Source organism: Dermacentor silvarum, chromosome 1, assembly GCF_013339745.2.
Source record: "Dermacentor silvarum isolate Dsil-2018 chromosome 1, BIME_Dsil_1.4, whole genome shotgun sequence".
Classification (NCBI taxonomy): Eukaryota; Metazoa; Arthropoda; class Arachnida; order Ixodida; family Ixodidae; genus Dermacentor; species Dermacentor silvarum.
In genome coordinates, this window is record NC_051154.1 from 145,528,218 (window position 1) to 145,553,122 (window position 24,905).

The 24,905-nt window shown below is 44.1% G+C and overlaps 1 protein-coding gene across 1 annotated transcript; it reads left to right on the forward strand.

Moving 5' to 3' along the window:
- The first annotated feature begins 90 nt into the window (after positions 1-90).
- Positions 91-24,887, forward strand: LOC119436203 (probable tRNA N6-adenosine threonylcarbamoyltransferase). Its single transcript, XM_037702987.2, has 12 exons — positions 91-322; positions 561-680; positions 796-897; positions 1,224-1,297; positions 2,989-3,084; positions 6,862-6,911; positions 6,979-7,057; positions 7,168-7,267; positions 7,369-7,425; positions 17,717-17,792; positions 21,726-21,824; positions 24,786-24,887. The coding sequence occupies exons 1-12, from the start codon at positions 208-210 to the stop codon at positions 24,823-24,825; spliced, it is 1,008 nt and encodes a 335-aa protein (XP_037558915.1). The 5' UTR covers positions 91-207; the 3' UTR covers positions 24,826-24,887.
- The last annotated feature ends 18 nt before the right edge of the window (positions 24,888-24,905 follow it).

The following is a 24,905-nucleotide window of genomic DNA, read 5'->3' on the forward strand; positions in this document are numbered from 1 at the left end:
CTATTTAATTTTTAAAAATAAAATTTTATAATATATGTGCCCACGATGTGCCTCAGTAAAAATGTCAAGTCCACGGTGGTCAAGCCAGTCAACACTAGCCAAGCAAGCGGGAAGACAGTATTTTTAAGCGTGGCGGCGCCGGGCTACTGTGCGAAGCGGTGCGAAACATGCAAAGTTGACTGAGTGTTAATCGTTATAGAAGTCAGCATGACTGTAGCGATCGGCTTCGAAGGGAGCGCGAACAAGTTGGGAGTGGGTATAATACGCGATGGCGAGGTTCTGTCAAATCCCCGAGTAACTTACATTACTCCACCAGGCGAAGGTATGTTGCTGATTATTTCTAAATAACTTTTTTTCTAGTGAAACGGCGTGTCATTTGTGCCAGTTATTGCCATGTTCAATACATTCGATAATGTGGCGTGCTCTATTAGTGAGGCGCGAATGACATTACTCGGGTGAATCCTTAAGTTCATGAATGTGAAGAGCTTGCTTATCCCGAACACCATTGGATCACTCGCAGCTCGGATTCTTTCCGTTCAGTAACTTTTCCGCTGTCCTAGGGTTTCAGCCGAGAGACACAGCTCTGCACCACCGAGCACACGTTTTGGACGTTCTTGAGAAAGCACTCCAAGAAGCAAACGTCACGCCAAATGAAATCGACGTTGTATGCTACACTAAAGGCAAGTAACTGCTACACATGCATTTTAGTCATCTCCCTCAGTGGCAAAAAAGAGCGAAAAGCTTTCGTCGGTCTCCTACAAATACTTGTCTTTTTTATTTCAATTTTTCTTTAAGGACCCGGTATGGGAGCTCCTCTGGTATCTGTTGCCGTCGTTGCAAGAACAGTTGCACAGCTATGGAACAAGCCAATTATAGGTGTCAACCACTGCATTGGTCGTATCCTTGCTGCGTTGTTCAGGAGGTGCTGATCAGTGTTTCATTGCACAGCAGTGTGTTTCTTGGAAGGGTAAAGCCTGTCAACTAATTACCACCTCCTTTGCATACAGTCTTTTTTTTTTTAGCCCCGCCATTTGCTTCCTTGTTTATTATAACGGCAATGCAAATGGGATCGTGACACACCGAAGAGAAGCACACAGGACAAGCACTTGTCCTGCATGCTTCTATTCTGTATGTCGCCGTCTCATTTGCGCTGCCGTTATAACGAACATCAATCAACTCACCCAGTTTTACACATTTTGCTTCCTTGATGCACTCCCTTCAAGACATCGAAATGGGGCGCCTAATTACTGGAGCTTTTAACCCAACTGTACTATACGTGAGCGGTGGCAACACTCAGGTGAATGTCCTCAACAGTTTTTTTAGTATGTGCAGAAATGTGCTAGTTGATGTACATTGTTTAGGAAACAATGCAAAAGGCCAGATGGAGACAATAAGATGGGATTATCTCATCCTGTCTCATCTTTTCTTGACTGCTCTGCAACTTCCACAAAACGAATTATGCTGGTGATTGTGATTTTGTTTGTCGACACGTCTAGAACTGCAGAAATTAGCCATGTTAGAGGAATAAATTATTTTTCTTAAATTATTCAATTATTATTTTTTTTTCCATAGTTAAAGTTGATATTGACATGTCTGCACATGTCAATATCAAAAGACGAGGACAGAAGAAAGAACACTACACGTCAGCGCCTGTGTTGTGTTCATTCTTCTGTTCTCTTCTTTTGCGCTGTGCAGACATATCGATATTGAATCACCAACTCACCCAAGCTTTCACTTCATCAAGTCAAAGTTGACCACTTTATTTGCTTTTTCTACTAGTAAGACAGCTTCATCCTTTACCTATTGGCATAAGCAACAAGTAAATTTTACTGTGCTTTATCAAGCAAGCACAAGTTTTTTCTTGGTGTCTTTATCTTTATTTAAGTTATAGCACCAATTCTTATTTTATTTCCTAGGCCAGGATTAGCATAGCGGTAATTTCTTTAAGTAAACACTGTTTCCGCATACGGAGTCTTCGTATATTCAGTTGTTGTGAATTCATTGTAGCACAGGCTTACTTACAACAGCTTGCAAATTGCAGCTGCAAGTATTCCTCCAAATCAATAATGTTTACACCATGAAAGGAAAGTTGACGTAAGACACAAGACTGAAGTTCAAAAGATGTGGTGCAGAATTAAAAAGCATAATTATGACTATCGAACTCCGTGCATTTATTAAAAAGTAACCTCCTGGGAAATGAAACTGGAACTGGCTGTGGAAAAGCTATTATATGAAATTATTTAGGGCACTCTGAGGCTTGTGAATATTTTTTCTGGGGCTTAGAGGTCTCAGGCTTTCATTTTATGCAAAAAATTTGTTGAAGGTATCACGTCAGTACACCTTTAATACAGACCCTCTCTGTGTGATTGCACTAGTGTCATAATTTTGATCCTTGGAAGTACCCTTTAAGGCATTGTCTGTCAATTCCTTCAGTGCATGTAATGCTATCTTCCTGATTTTATTTACTGAGCAATCTTCTTGCTTTTAGCTTTTTTTCTTTTTGTGGATAAATAATTTGATGACGCTAAGTGAGGTATGCAAGGTAGTGAGGAATAACAGCCACATTTATGGAAACCAAGAAGTTGCACAACAAGCAAGTAGACAAAGTACACAATTTTTATAGTTTTATCACTTAAAGTCAGATGGGTTTCCTGAATGTGAAAGCAAGGATTTTATGATGGCTGTCAGTCATTGAATGGTAACTTTTACAAAATCTTTCCACGGTTATGCCACCGATCCCATTAAAAGTCTGTCTGGAGAGTTCACCATTGTGATTGTCAGTACATGTTTTGCAGTATTTAGAGTGCTTTAAGCACCCATGTGCTTTGAGCATGACCAATTATGCACTTTCTAAATTCTTGGTTTCAAAAGTGGTTTGGTCTCTCATTTAATGCCTGTTAACAGTATGCTGTGTTATGAAAAGGTTCTGTTGACAGCATACTGGTAGTGTCATATCTCAGAAGTTTCGGGGGTCTTTTTCTTTTTTAGGTAATAGCATACAGTGAGAAGTGCTATAGGATTTTTGGAGAGACAATTGACATTGCTGTTGGAAATTGCCTGGACAGGTTTGCAAGAGTCCTGAAAGTAAGTCAGCGCAGTGATACTAGCTTTCCATGCATACATTATGGAACATTTTATGTCATCTCGTGTTTGACGGGACATGGCATTGAAACATGAATAGGGCTGATCTGTTGCTTATTTCGAGTGATGCTTATACTAGAGCACTGCACGGGCCTGATTTTTCGCCCCGAGCCCGGCCCGTGCCCGGGTGTACATGACCGAGACCAGCCCGGGCCCGGCCCGGGCCCGGGCGTTCATTACTAAGCTTAGCTAGAGCCGCGTGTGTATGACCAGGCCCGGCCTGTAAGAAAAAAATTATTTTTTTTACTTGCAGATTGTACCGTATCTGTCAGCCTCACCTTCTCGAGGTTTAATCAGCTGCAGTATATAAGCAATAAAAGGCCGAAATTTTTGTTTCTCCCACGGGAACATCAGTAATCCGGCCCATTGCTTGTGCTACTATTTTTTCTGGTGGTGCGCATGCACTTACCTTGATTTGTACGATATGGTTCTATGATGTCATTTAGCATGCAAATATACAGGGTGTTTCATTTTAGCTGAAACAAATTTTTAAAGATTGCCTGTGGCAGATAGCGCAGTTATAATCCTTGATCTAAACTACTCGATGAGGCGGCCATTACTTCCACGAGAAATCAAAATGCCTAATTGAAGAATTAACATAATTATGCTAATTATCGTTTTAATTAATGATTTTATGGCACATCTTTCAATCTACGAATTATAGCCGCCGAGTTCGCAAGGTGTATCCCCTTGGAACGAATTCTCAGGACTAAACCAGTTTCGAGATAATAATTTTCAAAGTGTCCGACAAAATAAATCAAATCAAATCAATTTATTGTCCAGTTTACATGCTGGACGGTAATTTTGGACTAAAAGCTACATATGTAGCTTGACGTGACCCAAAAGACCAGGCAAGGCAATAGTACAGCAAACAGTGTGCACACATGCACAATAATTCACACATTTCCAGCTATCGCTGGAATTGCTCATAGACGAAATAGCTATGAACGGAAAGACAAATAATATTTGCGTCACGGCGAGTTAACAGAATTGGAAAAAGTTTTAACAGAATGCATTTTAAACAACACTACAATAACAATACTAGCTGTACAAAACAACGCAACACCAGCTATACAACATAGCATGAGACTGAATTTTACAAGATCAACATTTGCTCAGAAAACGAAACAGGATTTACATTATCTACTCAGAACCATACACAAAGGCTGAATAATAATCATATCAGATACATTACAAGCGACCAAAGTGTCAGCTGAGTTCTCTCTTACTGAAATTACCGCCATTTTTGTATCTGTTCAAAGTGAATGGTAGGTAATGTATTAACGACTGATGCTTATAGAGAGTTCTGAAGTATGGCATTGAGCATATCTCAGGATTTCTTGTGTTCGCATTAATGAGACGACGCTGTAAGGAGGCTAATTGTTTTATGTAGTTCCAAACTAATTCTGACATGGATGGCCTAATGGATGGTCAGAACGCCTAATTGAATATCTAACATAATTACGCAAATTACCTTTTTAATTAATTATTTTACGGCACATCTTTCAACCTACGAATTCTAGCCGCCGGGTTCGCAAGGCGTATCCACTTGGAACGAATTCTCAGGACTGAACCAGTTTCGAGATATTAATATTCAAAGTGTCCGATGAAATGCATGGGCGTTCCAGTTAACCTTTTGAGGAAAACGCTGTTTTATGCACTGAAGCACAAAAGTAGCTGGCCTTAGCGCTAAAATAATGCCATAGTATCGAGACTGGTAATAGTGCGATCGCAAAAGCAGTAACATGGAAATTGTTTGAGGAGTGGTTCTTTGTACAATTTATTTTTCCTTACGCGGAAACAATGTTCTTTTTTGCGGAAAAGAAAAAAAATTAGCGTAGCTTGCACTGGCAGCGCGATGCTAAAGAGACAGCGGAGATGATGGGCACCTAGCTAGTCCTGGCTTTTTGGCTAGGCTAAGCACTACCAAGTCATCCCCAGCATTTTCGGGAATTTATTGATTATTGATCGATTATCGACTAGCTATTAATTGGCTATCAATTGCCTATCTATAGGAAATTAGTCCCCACCATTCTTAGCTAGAATTATCCAGGCTCAGCTTCGCTAGTTCACAGGTGTATGTGCCATTGCGCTTGGACCTTTTCTGCACTGCTGCCAGGATCGGCCCACATTTTTGGATTCAGCGGACACATTAGGCCCAGCTGAAACAGCTCCGCTGTTAAAAATGACAACTTCATCTGTTTTACTATTTTCTTTGATAAGATATAGTCATCTGATAAGATATACAGTCAAGAGAGTGGTGTGGATCTGAGAACAAACGGGGATAACCAATATTCTAGTTGACATTAAGCAGAAAAAATGGAGCTGGGCAGGCCATGTAATGCGTAGGATGGATAACCGATAGACCATTAGAGCTACAGAATGGATACCAAGAGAAGGGAAGCGCATGCAGTCCAGGACGGCAGAAAACTAGGTGGGGTGATGAAGTTAGAAAATTCGCAGGCGCAAATTGGAATCATCTAGCGCAAGACAGGCTTAATTGGAGATCGCAGGGAGAGGCCTTCGTCCTGCAGTGGACATAAATATAGGCTGATGATGATGATGACAGTCATCTTGCACGTGTCACTTCAGCTTGGCACAGAATGCATTGAACCATGCAATGCATAACGGTTGCGTGTGCTCGAAGGCCTACTTGGGCCCTTCAATGAGCGGGCCCGAGTGTGGCCCTGGCCCGTGGCTTCAAGCCCGAGCCCGGGCCCGCGGCCTCAAGCCCGAGCCCGGCCTGAGCCCGCCGACAAACGCTTCGGACGGCCCAGCCCGGGCTTTCGGGCCGGCCCGGGCCCGTGCAGTGCTCTAGCTTATACTATGACTGACTGTATGCTCGCATCTCAGTCTCAACCTGTAAGATTTGTTTCAGTCTTGGTTTCCTATGTATTGCGTAGGAAGAGCCAAAGTGATCCCACTCCAAAGTCACTTCATTTCGTGCAAGCAACACATCAATATGAGCAACAGAATACAGGATTAATCGTGTGCCAGCTGCTGCTGAATTTTATTATTTTGACAGTAGTTAATTCAGCCTTCCTTGGGTTTTGGCTCTATTAAAATGTTACAACAAATTGTGCCTAGGCTTTCTGAGCACCAACGTTAATTCTAACCAATTTTGCTTGTCCCACTAAGGTCAAGTTAGCAGAAGTCTGCTTTATAATCATTTTATGACAACAGTAGCAGAAGAGGCAGATGGAGTACACGAAACTTAAATATTTTATTGTGTAGTGAGGGGGGGAGGGGGAGAAGCATACTGCAGTAGTCATCATTTAGCTTGCTTGTTGCACGATCTACTGCCTCTTCATAGGTACATTCAGCAATGCAGCAAGTTCTGTGTCTGCCATGTAACAAGTATTTGTTATTGATCTTAGTAAAAAATTATTAAAATTTCTTCTAGTGGTGTAGGATGAGGCCCAGTACATTACACATTCATATAAGGTGAATCTTTTCAAAGATTGCCATGTGCTTTAGGTATCATCGGTCAGTTCTTGCTAGCACTCTGCAGTTGGGTAACTTGTTGGGTATTTTGCCACTTGTAGGCATCAAACATGCATAAAAATTCGCTTTTACCTTGTTTATTTCTGTCAGCTGACTTTGTGGAGAAAAGACATAGAAATTGCTACTGCAAGCAGCATGTTATACTTGATTGCTGGCTGCAGTAAGTTTTCTTCTGCATCTATAAGCTGTCCTCAATATTTTAAACCATTTTTGCAGCTCTCGAATGATCCAAGTCCTGGCTACAACATAGAGCAAATGGCAAAAAAGTGAGGCACAAGATGCATGGCTGTCTTTGGTCTAGGAATAAGAACATTTGTTTTTGGCTTGCCGCAGGGGCACCAAACTGGTTCCACTCCCGTATGTTGTCAAAGGCATGGACGTCTCATTTTCAGGATTGCTCTCCTTCATTGAGGTTTGCCAGCCATGCTTTCTTTCTTTTTTACCATCCTGCAGTTTACACAGTTTCCCAATGTCAAGTTTGTAGGCCATGAGAAAATCCAAACAGTGAATACTGCATTTCAGGAGAAAGCGGAGTCTCTCTTAAGTGAGGGCCAGTGCACAGCAGAAGACCTGTGTTTTTCTTTACAAGAGACCGTCTTTGCAATGCTTGTTGAAACTACAGGTAAATGTGATCAGCAAAGCCAACATTATTGTGAAGCATACTTTTTTGTTTGCCTGTGAATGCACATTCTTGCATAGATGATTTTTCCTTTTTTTTTCTAGAAAGGGCCATGGCTCACACTGGTTCTGATGAAGTACTCATTGTTGGTGGAGTTGGCTGTACGTAAGAGGCTGTGAACACCTCTCTCTCTCTCTGTCACTCATAAGTGCTGTTACTTTCATACCTTTTTTAATATATATATATATATATAGTAACTGGATTTTTCAATGGGCCAAGCGTATTTAGGAAAATCAGAAGCACAACTTCGCGGTTATCTTAGGTTTATTATTTTCCCAACAGTTTCGGTCGGTGGATCGACCTTTTTCAAGTATCCCATGAAAAAGGTCGGTCCACCGACCGAAACTGTTGGGAAAATAATAAACCTAAGATAACCGCGAAGTTGTGCTTCTGATTTTCCTATATATATATATATATATATATATATATATCAGTGAAGCAAAGAATCACAGGAGCCGGCACAGAAATAGTTAAAAAAAAATAGAAACACGTAGGAAAAACATATAACAGGACTTTACTGACGTTTTGGCCGGGGTCCGGCCTTCATCAAGAGTGCGATTGCAAGCACACAGAGCTCAATTTATACATTTTCTCCGTTAGAGTGAAAAAAAGTGTATAGAAAAAATAATAAAAAAGGAATACAACAAAAACGTGAATAGAAACTTGCGCATACACAGAGTGGAAAAAAATACCGTGAGTACAACAAAGACGTGAACATAAATTTGTAAAACATAAGTAGCCTATGACCACAAGCGTGTGCAGATTTAGTGGCGTCATAAATGTCAACACGTACAATGACTCATGTCAAAGTCAACAAAAACGACAGGCATATACAGTGGTGCTATAAAGGGGTACAAAGTTGCGTGTACTACATACAGTGGCATTATGAAAACATATTAACAAAAAGCATGCAAGGGGTCGTGCTGCCAGGAGAGTATTCGACCACAAAGACGGTCAATACACCCTCACCTGGCCGTAGGACGCCTGCACTGTGACCTCCACTAACCTCTGAGTTGAACAAACTGTGGTCCATTGCATTCTTTGCACACATGGTATCCTTTGTGTTTGCAGGCAGGCGTTTTTATACAAAGTCTATGAGTGTATGAAAAATAAAATATAATATAAATGAAAAATTGTATGACAAGGTTGGGTAATGGCAACATAATTTAGAATGAATGCTGCGGAAATATGCATATCACTCATATATATATATATATATATATATATATATATATATATATAAAGATCTGATATGCTTTAGTAATGCAGGATCACTTACAAGAGTTACTTGGTTACTACCTTATTTATTATCAGTGTATAATGTGCTTGATCTTCTATCACCTATGCATATTGAGCTGTGACGAGGATTAAAAGTTATAGCAAGGCCTTTAGCTCAATCCAGTATTATGTACTTGGTTTCATAACAATGCTACTCTGCCATTGGATTGAAGTTTCAGTGTAATCCTTCTGGGCCTGTATTTGCCTTTCGCTTTAATTCTAGTGGGCTTTGTAAATGTGATATACATTAAAAAAAAGCTTAGCACGCTGCATAAGGAGGGTACAATCGTGTATGTGCCTCCTTTAGCAACCACCAGTTGAAAGTACTTTGCAATTCCCAAAAGGCTGGGGGGATATTCTGTAAGAGTCCACCTAGTCGAATATCTGTTTCGGCCGCTGCTGAAGTGCTAATTGGCTGGAGCTATACAAGCGAGAAGAAGACAGGCACACCCAGCCATTCTCCTAGGTCGTACAGCCCCAGCCAATAAGCGGCGGCCGAAGTGGCCAGTCCACTTGGTAGGCTCTTACAGAATACCCCCCTGGTCTCTTTGCTTAGAACAGTTTTATGAAGAATCGAGAACTAGCACTGGAAATTGAAAGCAACAAATATGGAGAAATTATAATGTGTAATGCCATTAATAGCTTCCGCATTAAGTTATAAATAGCTTATTGACATTACTCCCATCTTGTTAGGAAACTTGACAAACAAGAATAGCTGTGCAACATTGTTACGCCAGGCAAGAGAAAGCTCAACCTTCACGATTGGATGCAGCTAACTCAGATTTAGTTTGGTCAAAATAAGTTGTGAAAAAAAAATATTTTTGCAGTTTATACACACTTACCTGACCAACTTGGTTTAACATAATTTTTAATTGCACTAATCCGAGGCACCATCTGCCTTTAATGTTTATGAATAGGAATACTGGTCTACTAGTACAATTATTATACCTGCCAAATGCATAGCTTCTACAGATTGCCAAGTTACAGTGAAATGGAGCGTAGCGTCCCGATCTCTGCATGTGTTAAGCATTAAAATGCCATATATACAAATGTGCTCACCTTTTGTTGAAAAATTCCAAGAAATATCCTCAGAATTTGCCTGATTATAAGCCGTACTCCTAACTTTAGGAGGTTAAAAGTGCCATCTTCCTGTGAAAGAAGCAACAAACATACGTCAGCTGCTTTGAGTCATAGCAATAGGTTTACACTCACTGGCAATTTAAAGGTGATCAGCTGCATGGCAACGCATCCATATTAGCAGCCCTTCACTGGTATGAAGGCATCTTGCTCTCTATGAAAGTGACAGTGCAGGATAGATCAGATAAAGTTCTAGATAAATACATGCATTTTCTTCACATTGTAACAAAAATAGGGAGCTTTAGTGCACTTTCAATAGAACTTTAAGAAAACTTATTTCATTTAAGAAAACTTATTTCATTCCTCACTAGAACTCAAGTGAGCCTTTATAATGCTTGTGTTCCTACATTGGTACGTACTGGTACAATCCATTTCAGACTGTGCGGGTCTTACGGTATATAGTTTTATTTTGTGGACACAAACATATTCACATTTATGAAGAAATGAGGGTTAAAAAGGCACCTTTATTCATGTGGTGTCTGGGTCCTGGCTATCAGCACAAGATCCTGGAAAAGAAAGTGCAGCTGTCACATAAGTCTATGCAGTAACTGTCACTGGTACAAGCACATCTTAAATTGGTAACCACCTCACTGAGCGTCGTCATAGTTTCATGTAGAGGAGTGTTGATAGTGACTTTTGTAACCAAGTCAAATAATAATGCCACCAAATCAAATGCAAATTGAACATTTTTCAGATGGTTCTTAAGTAGTGAGCTGGCTGCATCCATAGAGCAGTACTCACTTTGGAGAATATCTTAAATTATAAAATTTTGGGGCTCAGTCTAAACAAAACAGCAGCTGAATACTTCAGTGGAATGTTTTTCTACAGAAATGTCATATTTAAACCTGCTAGCTAGAGTGCTGGCATCAGTAACCTTACAGATGTTGGACATAACCTTAGGCTGAGAATGTACAGTCATCAATAAGTGAAATGTAATATAAATGCTCGAACATTGACATATTTTGCAGTGTAGCGAGGCATATGGGCTTAGGAAGACAGTTAAACGCCCGTGAGTCACTAAGGAGCACTCCTACCTATCACTTGTTAATGCTAGCTGCCTAAAAGACTAGCACAAGGTGTTAAATGCACCAAAATCTACAACGCAAAATTACATGTTTAATGACTGGTTGGCATGTTTACCATGCTGGTTCAACACTGTGCCGAGATTCTGGCACATTTTGAAAACCAGAGCAAGTTAATGCAGAGCACTTCTTACACCATGTACAGTGGTCCATTTTTTTTAGGTTTCCGATAAAAGTGCATTAAAAAAACACTAGCCACTCAAGATTATGTGCTAAGCACAATGCGAAATGCGAAAACACCCGTGTACTTAGATTTAGGTGCACGTTAAAGAACCCCAGGTGGTCCAAATTTCCGGAGTCCCCCACTACGGCGTGCCTCATAATCAGAACTGGTTTTGGCACGTAAAACCCCATAATTTTTTTAAGCACAATTACAGGAACCTAAGTGTGTAGAATGTGTAGTGTCCATATGTAAAGACAGATAAAGTAGCAGTGTCAGTGCATTTGATGCAAAGTAAGGATGTGTATGAGTATTGTTTATGATAGGACGCGTTCAAGGTTAGATGCGCTTGGCGTTTTTATGAATGCCAGCGAGTGCGAGCACTAACAACAAGAAGCGTCTTCTTCTTCGTCTTCTGCTGGCACCCGTATTTGTCACTACAATCACTCCCCGGCGAAAAAGGAGCCATCCTGGCGACCTATGGAACAAGCAGCACTGGTGGGTCGTAGTGCGGCTTCAGTCGGTCGACATGAACAGTTTCGCGTCCGCGACGCCGTTGGTCCGTAGATGGCTGAACAGGCTCAATGGCGTAGTTGACCGAGGACGTCTGTCGTAGAACCCGGTAAGGGCCGTCATACTTTGAGGTGAACTTTGTGGAAAGGCCGGGAGTAAACGAGGGAATGCGGAGCCATACCAGCGTTCCAGGTGAATATGATGGAAAAGACAAGCCTGCATCTCAACTATGTTTCTGGCTTGCCTGGTTTTGCGCGGTAAGTGAGCGTGCGATCTGACGACATTCTTCGGCATAGGTGGCAGCTTCGGATAGAGTCGTAGATTCTGAAGCATCGGGGCGATACAAAAGAATCGTGTCCATAAACAAGGAAGGTTCGCGACCATAAAGAAGAAAGAAAGGAGAGAATCCCGTAGTAGACTGAGTGGCGCTATTGTAGGCATACGTAACAAAGGGAAGGATGCGGTCCCAGTTAGTGTGGTCAGCGGAAACGTACATAGCGAGCATGTCGCCGAGAGTACGATTGAAGCGTTCAGTCATACCATTAGTTTGCGGATGATAGGCGCTCGTAGTTCTATGGACAACGTTGCATTCGCGGAGCAGGGCTTCTACAGCCTCGGAGAGGAATGAACGACCACGGTCACTCAGTAGCTCGCGAGGCGCACCATGTCCAAGAACAAGGTTGCGAAGGATGAACAAGCTGACTTCACGTGCTGTGGCCGCCGGAAGCGCTGAAGTTTCGGCGTAGCGCGTGAGGTGGTCCACGGCGACGATAACCCAGCGGTTGCCATCTGGTGTGTACGGTAGAGGACCGTACAAGTCGATGCCGATACGGTTGAAAGGCCGGGAGGGACAAGGCAATGGTTGAAGCGGCCCTGTTATCTGGTTAGGTGGGCTCTTGCGGCGTTGACACTTGGAGCACGAGTGGACGTACTGCCGAACGAAGCGGTACATTCCGCACCAGTAGTATCGAAGCCGTAGGCGTGCATACGTCTTGAGTACACCGGCATGGGTGCATTGCGGATCCGCATGAAAAGAGTCACAGATGGCGAGGAATCACTAGCAACCATTTACGGCCATCACAGAGGTAGTTGCGGCGGTACAGGAGCCCTTCGTGGATGGCAAAGTGGTGAGCAGTGCGCCGAAGCGAGCGGTCGGTGGTGCAGGGTGACGGCTGAGATAAATACTCTAGCAGAGAGGCTATCCAAGGATCTTGGCATTGCTCAGATGGCATGTCGGCGAATGTAAGAGAAGAAGAATCGTAGCTTGAGATACACGCAGCACCATACTCATCAGGCAGTGGTGAGTGCGAAAGAGTGTCGGCATCCGAATGCTTACGGCCTGACCGGTAGACAACACGGATGTCATAGTCCTGTAGACGAAGTGCCCAACGAGCTAGGCGACTAGATGGGTCTTTTAATGATGACAGCCAGCACAGGGCGTGGTGATCAGTCAAGACGTCAAATGGACGGCCATATACGTAAGGTCGAAATTTGGTGATTGCAAAAACGATTGCAAGACATTCTTTTTCCGTGACCGAATAGTTCGTTTCCGCTTTGGTGAGAGTGCGGCTGGCGTAAGAGACGACGTACTCTTCGAAGCCCAACTTACACTGGGCTAGAATAGCGCCGAGGCCGACTCCACTAGCGTCCGTGTGGATTTCTGTTGGAGCGTCTGGGTCAAAGTGGCGTAGAGTAGGTGGGGATATCAAAAGATGGCGTAAGGTGGCAAACGTGTCTTCGCAAGCTGTAGACCATGCCGAGATGCCTTGGCTGTTGGCAAGCAGCTGTGTTAAGGGGGCGATTATGGACGCAAAATTACGCACGAATCTTCGAAAGTACGAACACAGGCCTATAAGGCTACGGAGTTACTTCAGCGTAGACGGCCTGGGGTACTCGGCGACGGCGCAAAGCTTTGCAGGGTCGGGAAGGACACCGTCCTTGCTGACAACATGGCCTAAGATGGTAAGCCGGCGGGCGGCAAAGTGGCACTTCTTCAGGTTAAGTTGCAGTCCAGCATCTGAAATGCAAGTTGGGACGCTTGCGAGGTGTTTCAGATGGGAGTCAAAGTCCTTCGAAAAGACTACGACGTCGTCCAGGTAGTACAGACACGTGTCATTTGAGGCCTCTAAGAATGTTGTCCATGAGGCGTTTGAAGGTGGCAGGCGCATTACAAAGGCCGAATGGCATCACGTTAAACTCATATAACCCGTCTGGGGTTACAAACGCAGTCTTCGGACGGTCAGTATCATTCATAGGGACCTGCCAGTACCCAGATCGAAGGTCCAAAGAGGAAAAAAACTCTGCTCCTTGCAAACAGTCGAGAGCGTCGTAGATTCGGGGCAGCGGATAAACATCTTTTCGTGTAATCTTGTTAAGGCGCCTATAATCAGCGCAAAATCGGATGCTACCGTCCTTTTTCTTCACCGGCACAACTGGGGAGGCCCAAGGGCTCTGCGAGGGTTGTATTACGCCATGATGAAGCATGTCGTTGACCTGTTCGTCAATGACACGGCGTTCAGCGTGAGAAACTTGGTATGGACGCTGGCGTAGGGGTGCATGGGTGCCGGTGTCAATGTGGTGAACGATGGCGGATGTGCGGCCCAAGGAAGATTGCTTATGATCGAACGACATCCGAAAGCGGTCGAGCAGTTCCAAGAGTTGGGTATGCTGGGCAGGTGGGAGTTCGGAATCAATTGACGAAAGGAAGGCTTCTAAGGAGGACGAATCGGCGGTGGTAACAGGAGTAATGCTGTCGACGAGAAGACTTATCGTGTCGTCAAGCAGTTGAGTTGGTAGGCGGAATCAACATCATCAAGCCGACCTATACATTCACCACGGAATAAGGTGGCTGGGGAAGAGGACTGATTCGTGACATAAATGGCGCTGCAAGAGTTTTCGACTGTGAGAACTGCAAAAGGGAGGAGGAAGTCTTTGCAAGTGGTGAAGGCTTCGGAAGGCGCAAACAGGGCGGTGGAAGAGGGAGCATAGTCGCAAGAAAGTGGCACAAGACAAAGGAGGTATATCAGTGTCTGCGGAGAAGGCGGCTTGTCAGATGCGGCGTCACACGTCGGCGACAACTCAAGTTCGGCACGCGCACAGTCAACGACGGCATGGTTAGTAGCAAGAAAGTCCCAACCCAAAATAACGTCGTGTGAACACGGTGAAAAAACGACAAATTCGACTACATACAAAATGTCCTGAATGACAAGGCGAACTGTGCATGCCACTGAAGGTTGAATGTGGTGCGCGGTTGCGGTATGCAGGAAGACGTCGGAAAGCGGAATCGTAATTTTTTTGAGCTTGCGGCACAGTTCTCCACCAAGAATAGATACAGCGGCTCCAGTATCGACAAGTGCTTGCACAGAAACACCTTCGATATTCACGGTTATTTCGTTCACAGGTAGAAATCGAGGCCTTGAAGTTGTCAACACGACCGCAGTTCTTGCCTCCGGAATTGCGAGGGCTAGTTTTCCGCTTGGACTGGTGAGGGGCGACGGACCATTGGGGAAAGTGAACGGCGACGTGGTGAGGGCGACTGACGTGGGCCATAGTCACGTCGATTCGGTGAGCAGCTGTTCATCGTTGAGTAGGAGGAGATCGTGTGGGGTGGCTCAGAAGGAAAGTAGCCTTGATTTACTTCGCCCGCACTAGTGCGGATGTCACGACGACGACAAAAACGTGCGACATGGCCAGGTAGACAACAGAAGTAGCAAATAGGCCTGTTGTCCTGGGTGCGCCAAGGATTAGTGGACGGCGGTGCGGGACGGTGAAAAGGAGGTGGGTTCGTGTGGACAGGCGCACGCGCAGAGTAGAAGGTATTTGCTGGTCGAACAGGATCCGAGCTGAGTGGCATTGTTGGTGACTGGCTGCGTGCGACGTCAGCATAGGTCAGAGGAGCGGAAACAGGCAGATGCTGGTAGGTGGTTGGTAGAGCCTCAGAAATTTGCTCCTCTATGGCCTGTCGTAGCGTCGGAGCAAGCGCCTGCGCGGAGTCCGGGACGCAGGAAACAAGGGACAATTGTCGCACCACTTCCTCTCGGACAAACTGCTGTATCTGCCGCATGAGTATTGTGGTGTCAGTAGAAACGGAGCCATCAGTTAATGCTGATATGTTGGCTGTGTCAGAGCTCGGGAGGCGTATAGAAATGCGCTGTTTCCGCAACTCGTCGTAGCTCTGACAGTACTGGACCACGTCCGTGACAGTTTGGGGGTTTTTGGCAATGAGCATGTGGAAGGCGTCGTCCTCGATCCCCTTCAGAATGTGTCGGATTTTATCTGCTTCGGACATAGCAGGGTTGATGCAACGACAGAGGTCCACAATATCCTCGATGTAGGATGTTAAGTTCTCGCCGGATTGCAGGGCGCGACCACGTAAGCGCTGTTCTGCGCGGAGCTTGCGAACAGCGGGTCGGCCGAAGACTTCCACGAAGCTCGTTTTAAAAGAGGACCAGTTGGCAATATCAGCTTCATGGTTGTGGAACCGCAGCTGAGCTACGCCCGCCAAGTAGAAGTTGACATTGCTGAGCTTGTCGCCGTCATCCCATTTATTGTGGGCGCTTACCCGCTCATGCGAAGTGAGCCAGTCCTCGACGTCGTGCTCGTCGGTGTCGTTGAAAATGACAGGGTCTCGCTGTCGTGGTACGCCGGAGCAGGCGACCACCGGTGGTGCGGGAGCACCTTGCTGAGGCGCGTCGTCAGGCATTGCCGAGGCTGGGGGTAGAGTCCGGGTACGGAGTTCCAGGATGAAAAGGGAACCAGCATGCTCCACCAATTGATAGGACGCGTTCAAGGTTAGATGCGCTTGGCGTTTTTATGAATTGCCAGAAACGGGCAATGGCCAAGCGGAGCGAGTGCGAGCACTAACAACAAGAAGCGTCTTCTTCTTCGTCTTCTGCTGGCGCCCGTATTTGTCACTACATTTAAATTAAAAATGGAACAAGGCCCTGCAATTTCATCAAGATGTGGATGACTAGGACCCCAAAGTACACTTGTGTTGCACTGCATATGCTATACATTTAAGGTATCTACACTTTTTCTTTTCCTGCTTTTGTCAGCACTGCAATAAACTCTCGAAAGGCAGAACAAAGAGAGAAAGAAAGAATGTTCACCGACATCTATTTCACTGTTAAAATATAGTTCTGTATTTTTGTGCTGCTACTAAGCTGTTGAAGATATTTGATTCTGTGAATTATTCACTTTCGAGGGGTCAGCACAATATTCCTCAAACACAAATTGCACTTATTTTAAAGCTACATACAGGACTTGTTGCATTTCCTGAAGTTTTGATTGCAGCAGGTTATGCATCTTCACTTTTACTTTTTATAGCAGATAACTTTTAACTGAAGATCAAACAATGCTGAACATGCAGCACAGTGTTACCAACTGTAGAGTTATTGTCCTACCTGTAGGGGTTTTTTTTTTTCACTTTCGTTGCTAGGTAGAGCTGTACAACAATTTTTCAATGAAATGCAAGAATTTTTTCCTTAGCCTAATCCTGGAAGTGAACCCTGGGAATCATCAGAAAATGGACAAAATCTGGCCAGCCATAGCTGCTGAAACTAACGATGTGATATGCCTAACCCATACAGTTTTTTGGTTGATCTACTCTGAAAGTCACGTTATGTATGTGTGACGTAGGTGGCAAGAAATTTCGTTAATTACATGGCTTCTTTCATTAAGGTTTTGGTAGTTTGTTTTTCCAGGCTATTAATTATTGATATTTCTCTTAATATAAATTATGTTGTGACGTATTTCATTGAGAAGTTAATGTGCAGTGTCAATCATAGGGTCAAGGGGAATACAGTCGTGTATGGGTTTATCGGCCACCGTGTGGGGTCTTTTTGAAACATCGGTTGACAAGACTGATGCAGCAGTGCTTAATACAAAAACCTGGCCTGCAGTGAACATATGATGGCCTAAGTTGGAGAAAATGTCAGTGTCTTCTGCCTGCAATTATCGTGTGCAGATTACTGCTTTTTGAGTTTTTGCCATGTCAATACGGGTATCTAAAACTTTAAAAATAGTCAGTTTCAAGTAGCAGCTCTTCAATTTATTATTCATATTGGATATTCATGCAGCCCAAATTTCACTGTCTATGTCATGCTCATAGGTTCTATTTTGCCTTCTTTAGGGTTGCTGCTAAAGGTGTAATGTGCACATTGAAAAAACCAATGCGCATTAACATTTGTGCAACATTTTTTTTCTTTCTTTCTGTGCTCCTAGGTAATAAGAGACTACAGGAAATGATGGGTATCATGGCTCAAGAACGCAATGCCAAATTATTTGCCACGGATGAGAGGTATACCTTGCAACTGTCGGCTCTACCAATGTATTACTAGCAACTATTCAATGCCAGCCTTAAAATTTCGCATGTTGCTTACATCCCCCTCTTCTAGCAGTTCAGGGTCCACATTCTCAATAACCATTTCTAGTAGTGCCTGTCTACATTTTTATGTAATGCACAATGCCTCACATCATAGCGGTGCACATCTGTTCATGCCGTGATGTTTCCACTGTTTATATATTAATACACTCAACAACTATGGATGGTGAAAAAAAGCAACAATAGTAAGTACACTCCCACAGATTTATTTTCTCGCATCCGCTTTCACTGGTCATATTCCCTGAGAGTGTCCATTAGATACAGCTGTACAAATGCCGGTAAAGAAAGGATGCATGTGTCGTACCGTTTAGCCGAGACATATAAAAACATAACGAAAACTCGCTGTACAGCATTTTGGCATTCTTCCATTATGTGAAGCACTATGTTATGTATTAGTTTGGTCATGAATGCAGACAGCAAAAAAAAAGTCATTATAGCTTTTCAGTGCTGGGTGCCCAGCATCAAACAGGGTACAGCAGTGGCCTAACAACCCTGCAATGCGTTTGCAAACTTTTGCAAAAGCGAGGACAATCAGTTCACCCAATTCACTTTACTGGTAACTTAGTCGCCACTTTCTTTTTTGGTCACAAGTCATAGGTCAGCCCTTTAGTTGAGCATTTCTGCAGGGGGAAAATGACGCTGTCAAATGTACATTTAGTGAACACAGTGTAGTGTTGAATCTGCCTGCAGCATCACTTTTATGGCATACTGTCAGAACCAACTGACAGTATGCCAACTTCTCGTCAGGCTGCACATGCAGTGCAGCCTGACGAGAAGTGCAAGCATTTGTAAATAACTCCTATATGCCTCTGCTGTCATCCTGTGGATTGACACTTTCACTTAGTTCTGCATGCGCACATGTGGTATGCTTGTGAGCAGTGCTCGTTGCTGGATTGCTTAGGCTTTTGCAGTGCCTTTGCTTGACATCTGCAGCATGCTATTCAAGGGGACACTAAACGCAATTGTTAAAAGGTCTGGTGTTAGGAACGGCGCATTATCTGGAGGGCGGATGCCGGCATCTTTGTAATACAGTATGTTAAGAACAGCATTCCACTGAAGCTCCTAGCCAGCGTGAGTACTGAAATGCTGACAAGTATGACATTCCTGCAAGCGGACGTGTTTTCACTGCGAAGCGGTTAAGACTAAGTCTTCTCAAGCAACTCCAGTGCCAGCATTGTAGTATTCCTCTTCCAAGACCTGCAAAAGAACCATGTTTATCAGGCACCAATTGACAGGGTTCATCCTGAGATCATGACACCAATGCAGTTCCTTGGACTCGTAAGAGAAATTCCTCAATGGGCGTGTTAAAATGAGATCATTCACAATCTCCAAGTGTCCCAAGCCGACTACCTGGAGAGCCAGCTCCATCTGCCACAAAGACAAGTGCTACACGCCAACCCATTCACTGAACCAAGGTGTGCTTACTGGAAGAGGTGCTGCTCCCTACTTTTATACTGATGACCTCTTATTTCTTATCACATGCAATGAGCATTGTGTTCCCGCTGTATCCCTTTCCACTTCGTGCTCAAGAACGAAGGCATGTGTGTTTCTATGCTCTTTCACCACAAAGAAGTCGGTGACAGCTTTGGGAAACCTGGTTGGATGTACCGGACGTCGCTGGTTTTCCTGGTGTAGGTATCTGGGGAAGGTCAATAGTTTTTGCACTGGACATCTTGTTTGAGATAGGTGTGCTTCATTTTAGCATTTACTGGAAGTGTGCTCCAGTAATCATGAAGATGGGTGCTCCGTTAACGATGTAGATAGGTTTACTCCAATAATGTAGAGGTTTGCTCTATTTAACGTGTGAATATGAGAACCCCAGTATAGTTATGTAAATATGCGCGTGTTCCTTAACTTCTTGCAAAAATGTAAATTGCACTTTTTACTGTTCTTTCAAAATCCCAACCTTGACTCCTCACCAACAAGCCACTCTTGTCATGAAGATATGGGCAGTGGTGTGGGCCCGTTTAGCCTTCATGTGATGCCCTGGTACCATAGGCCAGCCACCCCGTTGCAAGACACTGACAGCATAGGCTAGCGCCCCTATGAGTGATGCCAGACTCCAAATTCCAAATCAAACACTGGAAAAAGTGGAGTTAATACTCCGAGGTGCCCAAATTGTCACTTTTACCAGGGTCCTTCAATACTTTTCTTCTGGTTGTGAAACTCCCGTGTAACGGGAATGTTTCATATAGCGTCCACAGTAGATGCACTGTGGCGTTGGCGCAAGAGAGAGAGAGAGAAAAAACATTTATTCAGACCATCGAGGTCGTTGATCTTGAGGACGAGTGGGTGGTGTCCTCATTCCAGGACTCCACTGGCCATGGCTGCTCGACGTACTTGCTGGACGAGAGCTTCTTGTCCCGCCAGGGTATCGCCGGTCAGCTGTACCTCCCACCACTCAAATGACGTGTTAGGCGTCTTGAAGTGTTGAGGTTTGCGCCCACACCGCCACGAGATGTGAAAGAGTGTAGGGTGTGTGTCGCCACACCAGGGGCAGATGCCGCGATATGTTTGTGGGTATGTTTTGCTGTATCTGTGTTTGGATAAGTCTGAGAGCTACTGCCTCTTCAGTGCTGAGCTTTTTGTGAGGGGTAGGATAAATCCTGCAGTTCAGTCGCTGGATCTCAAGTCAATCGCAGTAATTTGATTAAGACTTAGTCTTAACCGCTTCGCAGTGAAAACACGTCTGCTTGCAGGAATGTCATACTTGTCAGCATTTCAGTGGAATGCTGTTCTTCTAAATATACTGTACAAGTAACTCAGCGCAATAAAAAGACAGACACAAGAAAGGGAGAAACAAGGACAAGCGCTACTCACAACTGTTTAATGCAAAGGAAGGACTGTACACACATATATATCCTCTTGTCACGCATGCCAGACGATTAGAAAGGCACGTGTAGATTAAAGACGGTTGCGCAAGAAGTCAAATTCGGCGTCAAGTAAAGAGATAGACGGCTCACTTACATACCGATCTCTGTTCTGCTTGATAAAGAAGGCCTCCAGTGCAAGACGAGAAGAGGCATTGCCACTCCTGCCCAAAATGGTCTTGCATTGCACTGGAGGCCTTCTTTATCAAGCAGAACAGAGATTTGTGTGTAAGTGAGCCGTCTATCTCTTTACTTGACGCCGAATTTGACTTCTTGCGCAACCGTCTTTAATCTACACGTGCCTTTCTAATCGTCTGGCCTGCGCATGCGTGACAAGAGGATATATATGTGTGTACAGTCCTTCCTTTGCATTAAACAGGTGTGAGTAGCGCTTGTCCTTGTTTCTCCCTTTCTTGTGTCTGTCTTTTTATTGCGCTGAGTTACTTGTTCAGTTATGCAGAAATGTTATGCAGAACAATCAACTATTCTAAATATACTGTATTACAAAGATGCCGGCATGTGCCATTCCTAACACCCTTTACCTTTGCACTGGCGCAAGTAGGAGGGACCACCGGATTGTCGCCACAAGTGGTCTGTGCATACATCCGCTTTTGCGCAAGGGTCGACTGCCAAACTAACAAAACTACTTAACAAATTACCGAATAACTAAGCTAAATAAAGTTAGTAATCAATAAACCAAACTAAATAATTAGCTAATTTAACTAATAACTTAAATATGTGACACAACTAACCAAATATAACTGTATGTACCTAACTTAGCAAAATAAAACTAATTCTTTAACTAAACAAACTAAAATAAAAGCTAACCAAACTAATAACAGTTACCCATCTAATTAGAATTCATACAACATGCTCGGCTAACTGTCCGAAGTTGTGTTCACAAATGTTTTTGTTGAGGTGTTTCGTTCATGTGAAACTGGCCTGTTCATCTTGGTAACAGATACACAATTTTGTGCAGATTTTGCATCGATAATGGAGCAATGATTGCTCAAGCTGGTTGGGAAATGTTTCGATCTGGCCAAGTAACCCCCTTTGAAGAAACGACCTGCACACAACGGTAACTTATACATTATTATTTCTGACCTGTACTTGCTGGTTGCAGTGCTTGGACAATCGTAAAAGCTAAATGCAGTTTGATTCGCTTTTGGCACTACTCGATTCAAATTGAATATCGAATAGTTTAGAATGATGAATAGCCGTTATCACAATTAATATAAAACGACGTTCACATCCCAGTATTATTAAGGTTAGCAAGTTTCTGTATTACATAGCACGTTATGAAGTGTTGCTTATTATAAGCAGAAATAGAGCATTAGGAACAAGAAAGCAGTTTCTTCGCATGCACAGGGCTCTTCAGAGTGCGAATGATCGCTGTACATCCTGTAAAGTATGGCTACATAAGTGACATAGTATGCTCCACTATGCAAGTTCTCATGTTTTATGTCTATACTATGCCCACAAGGGTGAATGTACCGCACTTTTGCTCCAATTTTATGTTTATTTGGCCACAGTTGACATTCTAAAATATTGTAAAGGTATTTGAAGAAATATTTGCATTTACAAAGAGTCATTCAATTCGAAAACCGAATTGAATATGACACTATTCGATTCGTTATTCAAAAGTTTTGTATATTCGCACACCTCTAATATGGAATGATGTGTGCCAAGGTGGGAGCTTGGGCAAGTTGGCAATTCATAATCGAATAAGAACAGCATACACACAGACAATACAAAACTAGAATGACACGCACATAGTGTGTGCAATTTTGTTTGTACCATTCTTATTTGAAAAGAACTTCTTTTGACGCCTACCTGAAATAAATTATGTTGCTACATCAGTATCAAACCTTGTTCAAGTTTTTTCCGGGGTTGGCATATTCAAGCGGTCATGCAAGACAACAGCTACACTTCACTGAGCATAAACAGGCTTCAATGGTGATCACAAAACCCAATTAGGTCCTCTTATTCTCAATACAGCTTTAAATAAACTTTGTTACGCCCTTGGTGGCATTGTTTGTGAACCATTGAACTTGTCATATATATATACCTTATTTACTTGCATAATTCTCCCGCACACTGCACATTGGCCATCAAAAATTTTTTTCTTTCCTCGAGTAATCAGTGAGCACTCGAAAATTGCTGCAGCGACTGTCTGCTTGTTCCGGTCGGTGATAATGATAGCACACAGCAGCAGAGCACACTGTCAATGCATGCAACCACAATCAAGTGCAAACCGCAAGTGGTGAGGTTTTCGTACTTCTGTAGTTTCGAGTTGCACGTGGACAGCTAATGCTGTCATTGTTTGTGTCGTTTTGCCATAGGGCGATATGGAAGCTGAAGGCTGACATCAGTGTTGATAGTGGCGACACGGCTAGCAATGAAGTGATAAGCAACGTCAGTGGCGCCGACCCAGAATTGCATTACAGTGTAGACCGCTTATAATTTAAGTCGCCGGAGTCGCGAATATCCGCACTATAAGTGGTACCGCACTATAACCAAAGCAACAATTTTCAAGGCCCGCACATATACAAAACATGTGCACCGAGCCGCCACGTGTATGCGACAGTCGAGGAATGCGGCTAGAACGTTTGCATTCAATTTACAGTCGAATCTCGTCAATTCGAACCAAATCACGCGGCGGCGCCTCCGTCCGGCATTGCTCCGGCACCGCCATAGAGTAAAAGCTTAGGAGACCCCTCAATGTCGCGCGTGACAAAAAAAAAAACGCCACGGAAATTTCACCCTCTCAAATGGCAAGGTCGCCGAATCTGCGTTGCGCCAGAACATGCGTGTGTGCCAACGTCTCAGCCGCACGTAGAAAATGGCAGTGAACCCTTCCTTCTTTACGCTTCCTCTACTTTATAGTCACGTGTTGACCTTGCACGCTGCAGCTACGGCGCAGAGGGAAGCAGCGGCGCTGTCCCAGGCCGGCCAACGAAACTGCCCATGCCGGCAAATGCCCGCTTCCCGATAACGGCAGAAAACGAAACTTCGGGGAGCTGGCGCCAGGCCAGCTGGAGCGGCGGCGGGCGCGCACGGTGACAGTCGAAAATGAGGGAGCTACGAGGGAGGGCGAGGGGAGCCACCGAAGCGGCGGAGTTGCCGAGGCAAAATCCGCTTCCCTGCCGCACACCTCCCTCACATTCCACGGTCTCCGTGTGCGCCCTTCGCCCTGCTGCATCGGCGCTGCCCGCTCCCTGAAGTTTCGTTTACTGCCGTTATTGTGAAGCGAGCGTTGGCTGGCGTTGGCAGTTTCGTGACCCTCGCTCGCTATGCGCGCCGTGATATTTCACGACTCGCACTCAACATTCTGGTTTCAGCCTCACTCTGTTCGTTCGCACCACGTGCCCTTCTCCTCCACTTCGTCTCTCTTTCTTCCTCGAGCACTCCTTGGGGCACCCGTTTGAGGGGAGCGTTCGCCGTCTCCGCTGATTTCCGTACTCCCAGGCAGCTGCACTGTAACCGGTATTTTGTTTTCCGCAACTGCACTATAAGCGATACGTGTATACATGGAGTGCTTTGGGATAATTAACGGGAGTTGCATTATAAGCGGTTACGTTATAAGTGGTATATACTGTATTAGTTTAGAGACTCCAGCTTCAGCTACTGTCTGCTAATAAAGGGCCTTTGCAAGTCCTGCTAGTGTAGCCCCTCTGCTCTCATTACAAAGGTAAATGTTCTGGGTCGTAATATTTTGTTTGAGCTTACAGTGCCTGGTGCGAGATCAATTTACAGCCACTTCATTCGCCAGTTTTCTGTTCAGCACCTAGAACCTTCCCTCAGAAAATTTCCCCCATGCAATTATTGCACCACCAACTTCGGATCAAGTTTCCACAAAAAAAAAAAAAAAAAAGTGCAAGCATTATGCAAGTAAATAGAGTAGAGTACCAGAAGTAAGGTAGCAGCTTTGGTGTTCCTTCAGAAAAATTGTGTACCCAAACTCAGTGGCATAAAGCTACACGTTGGCATGTTAATTTAACCAGATTGTTACCTAATGCATTTCTCGTGTGTGTTTCAGGTATCGAACCGATGAAGTGGAGGTGACATGGAGAGACTGACTTTCTCTTGTTTGATATGTACTTTGAAAGCCTTGTTTTAATAAAAGCATTTTCTAACTGTTTACTATGAAAGAAACTGT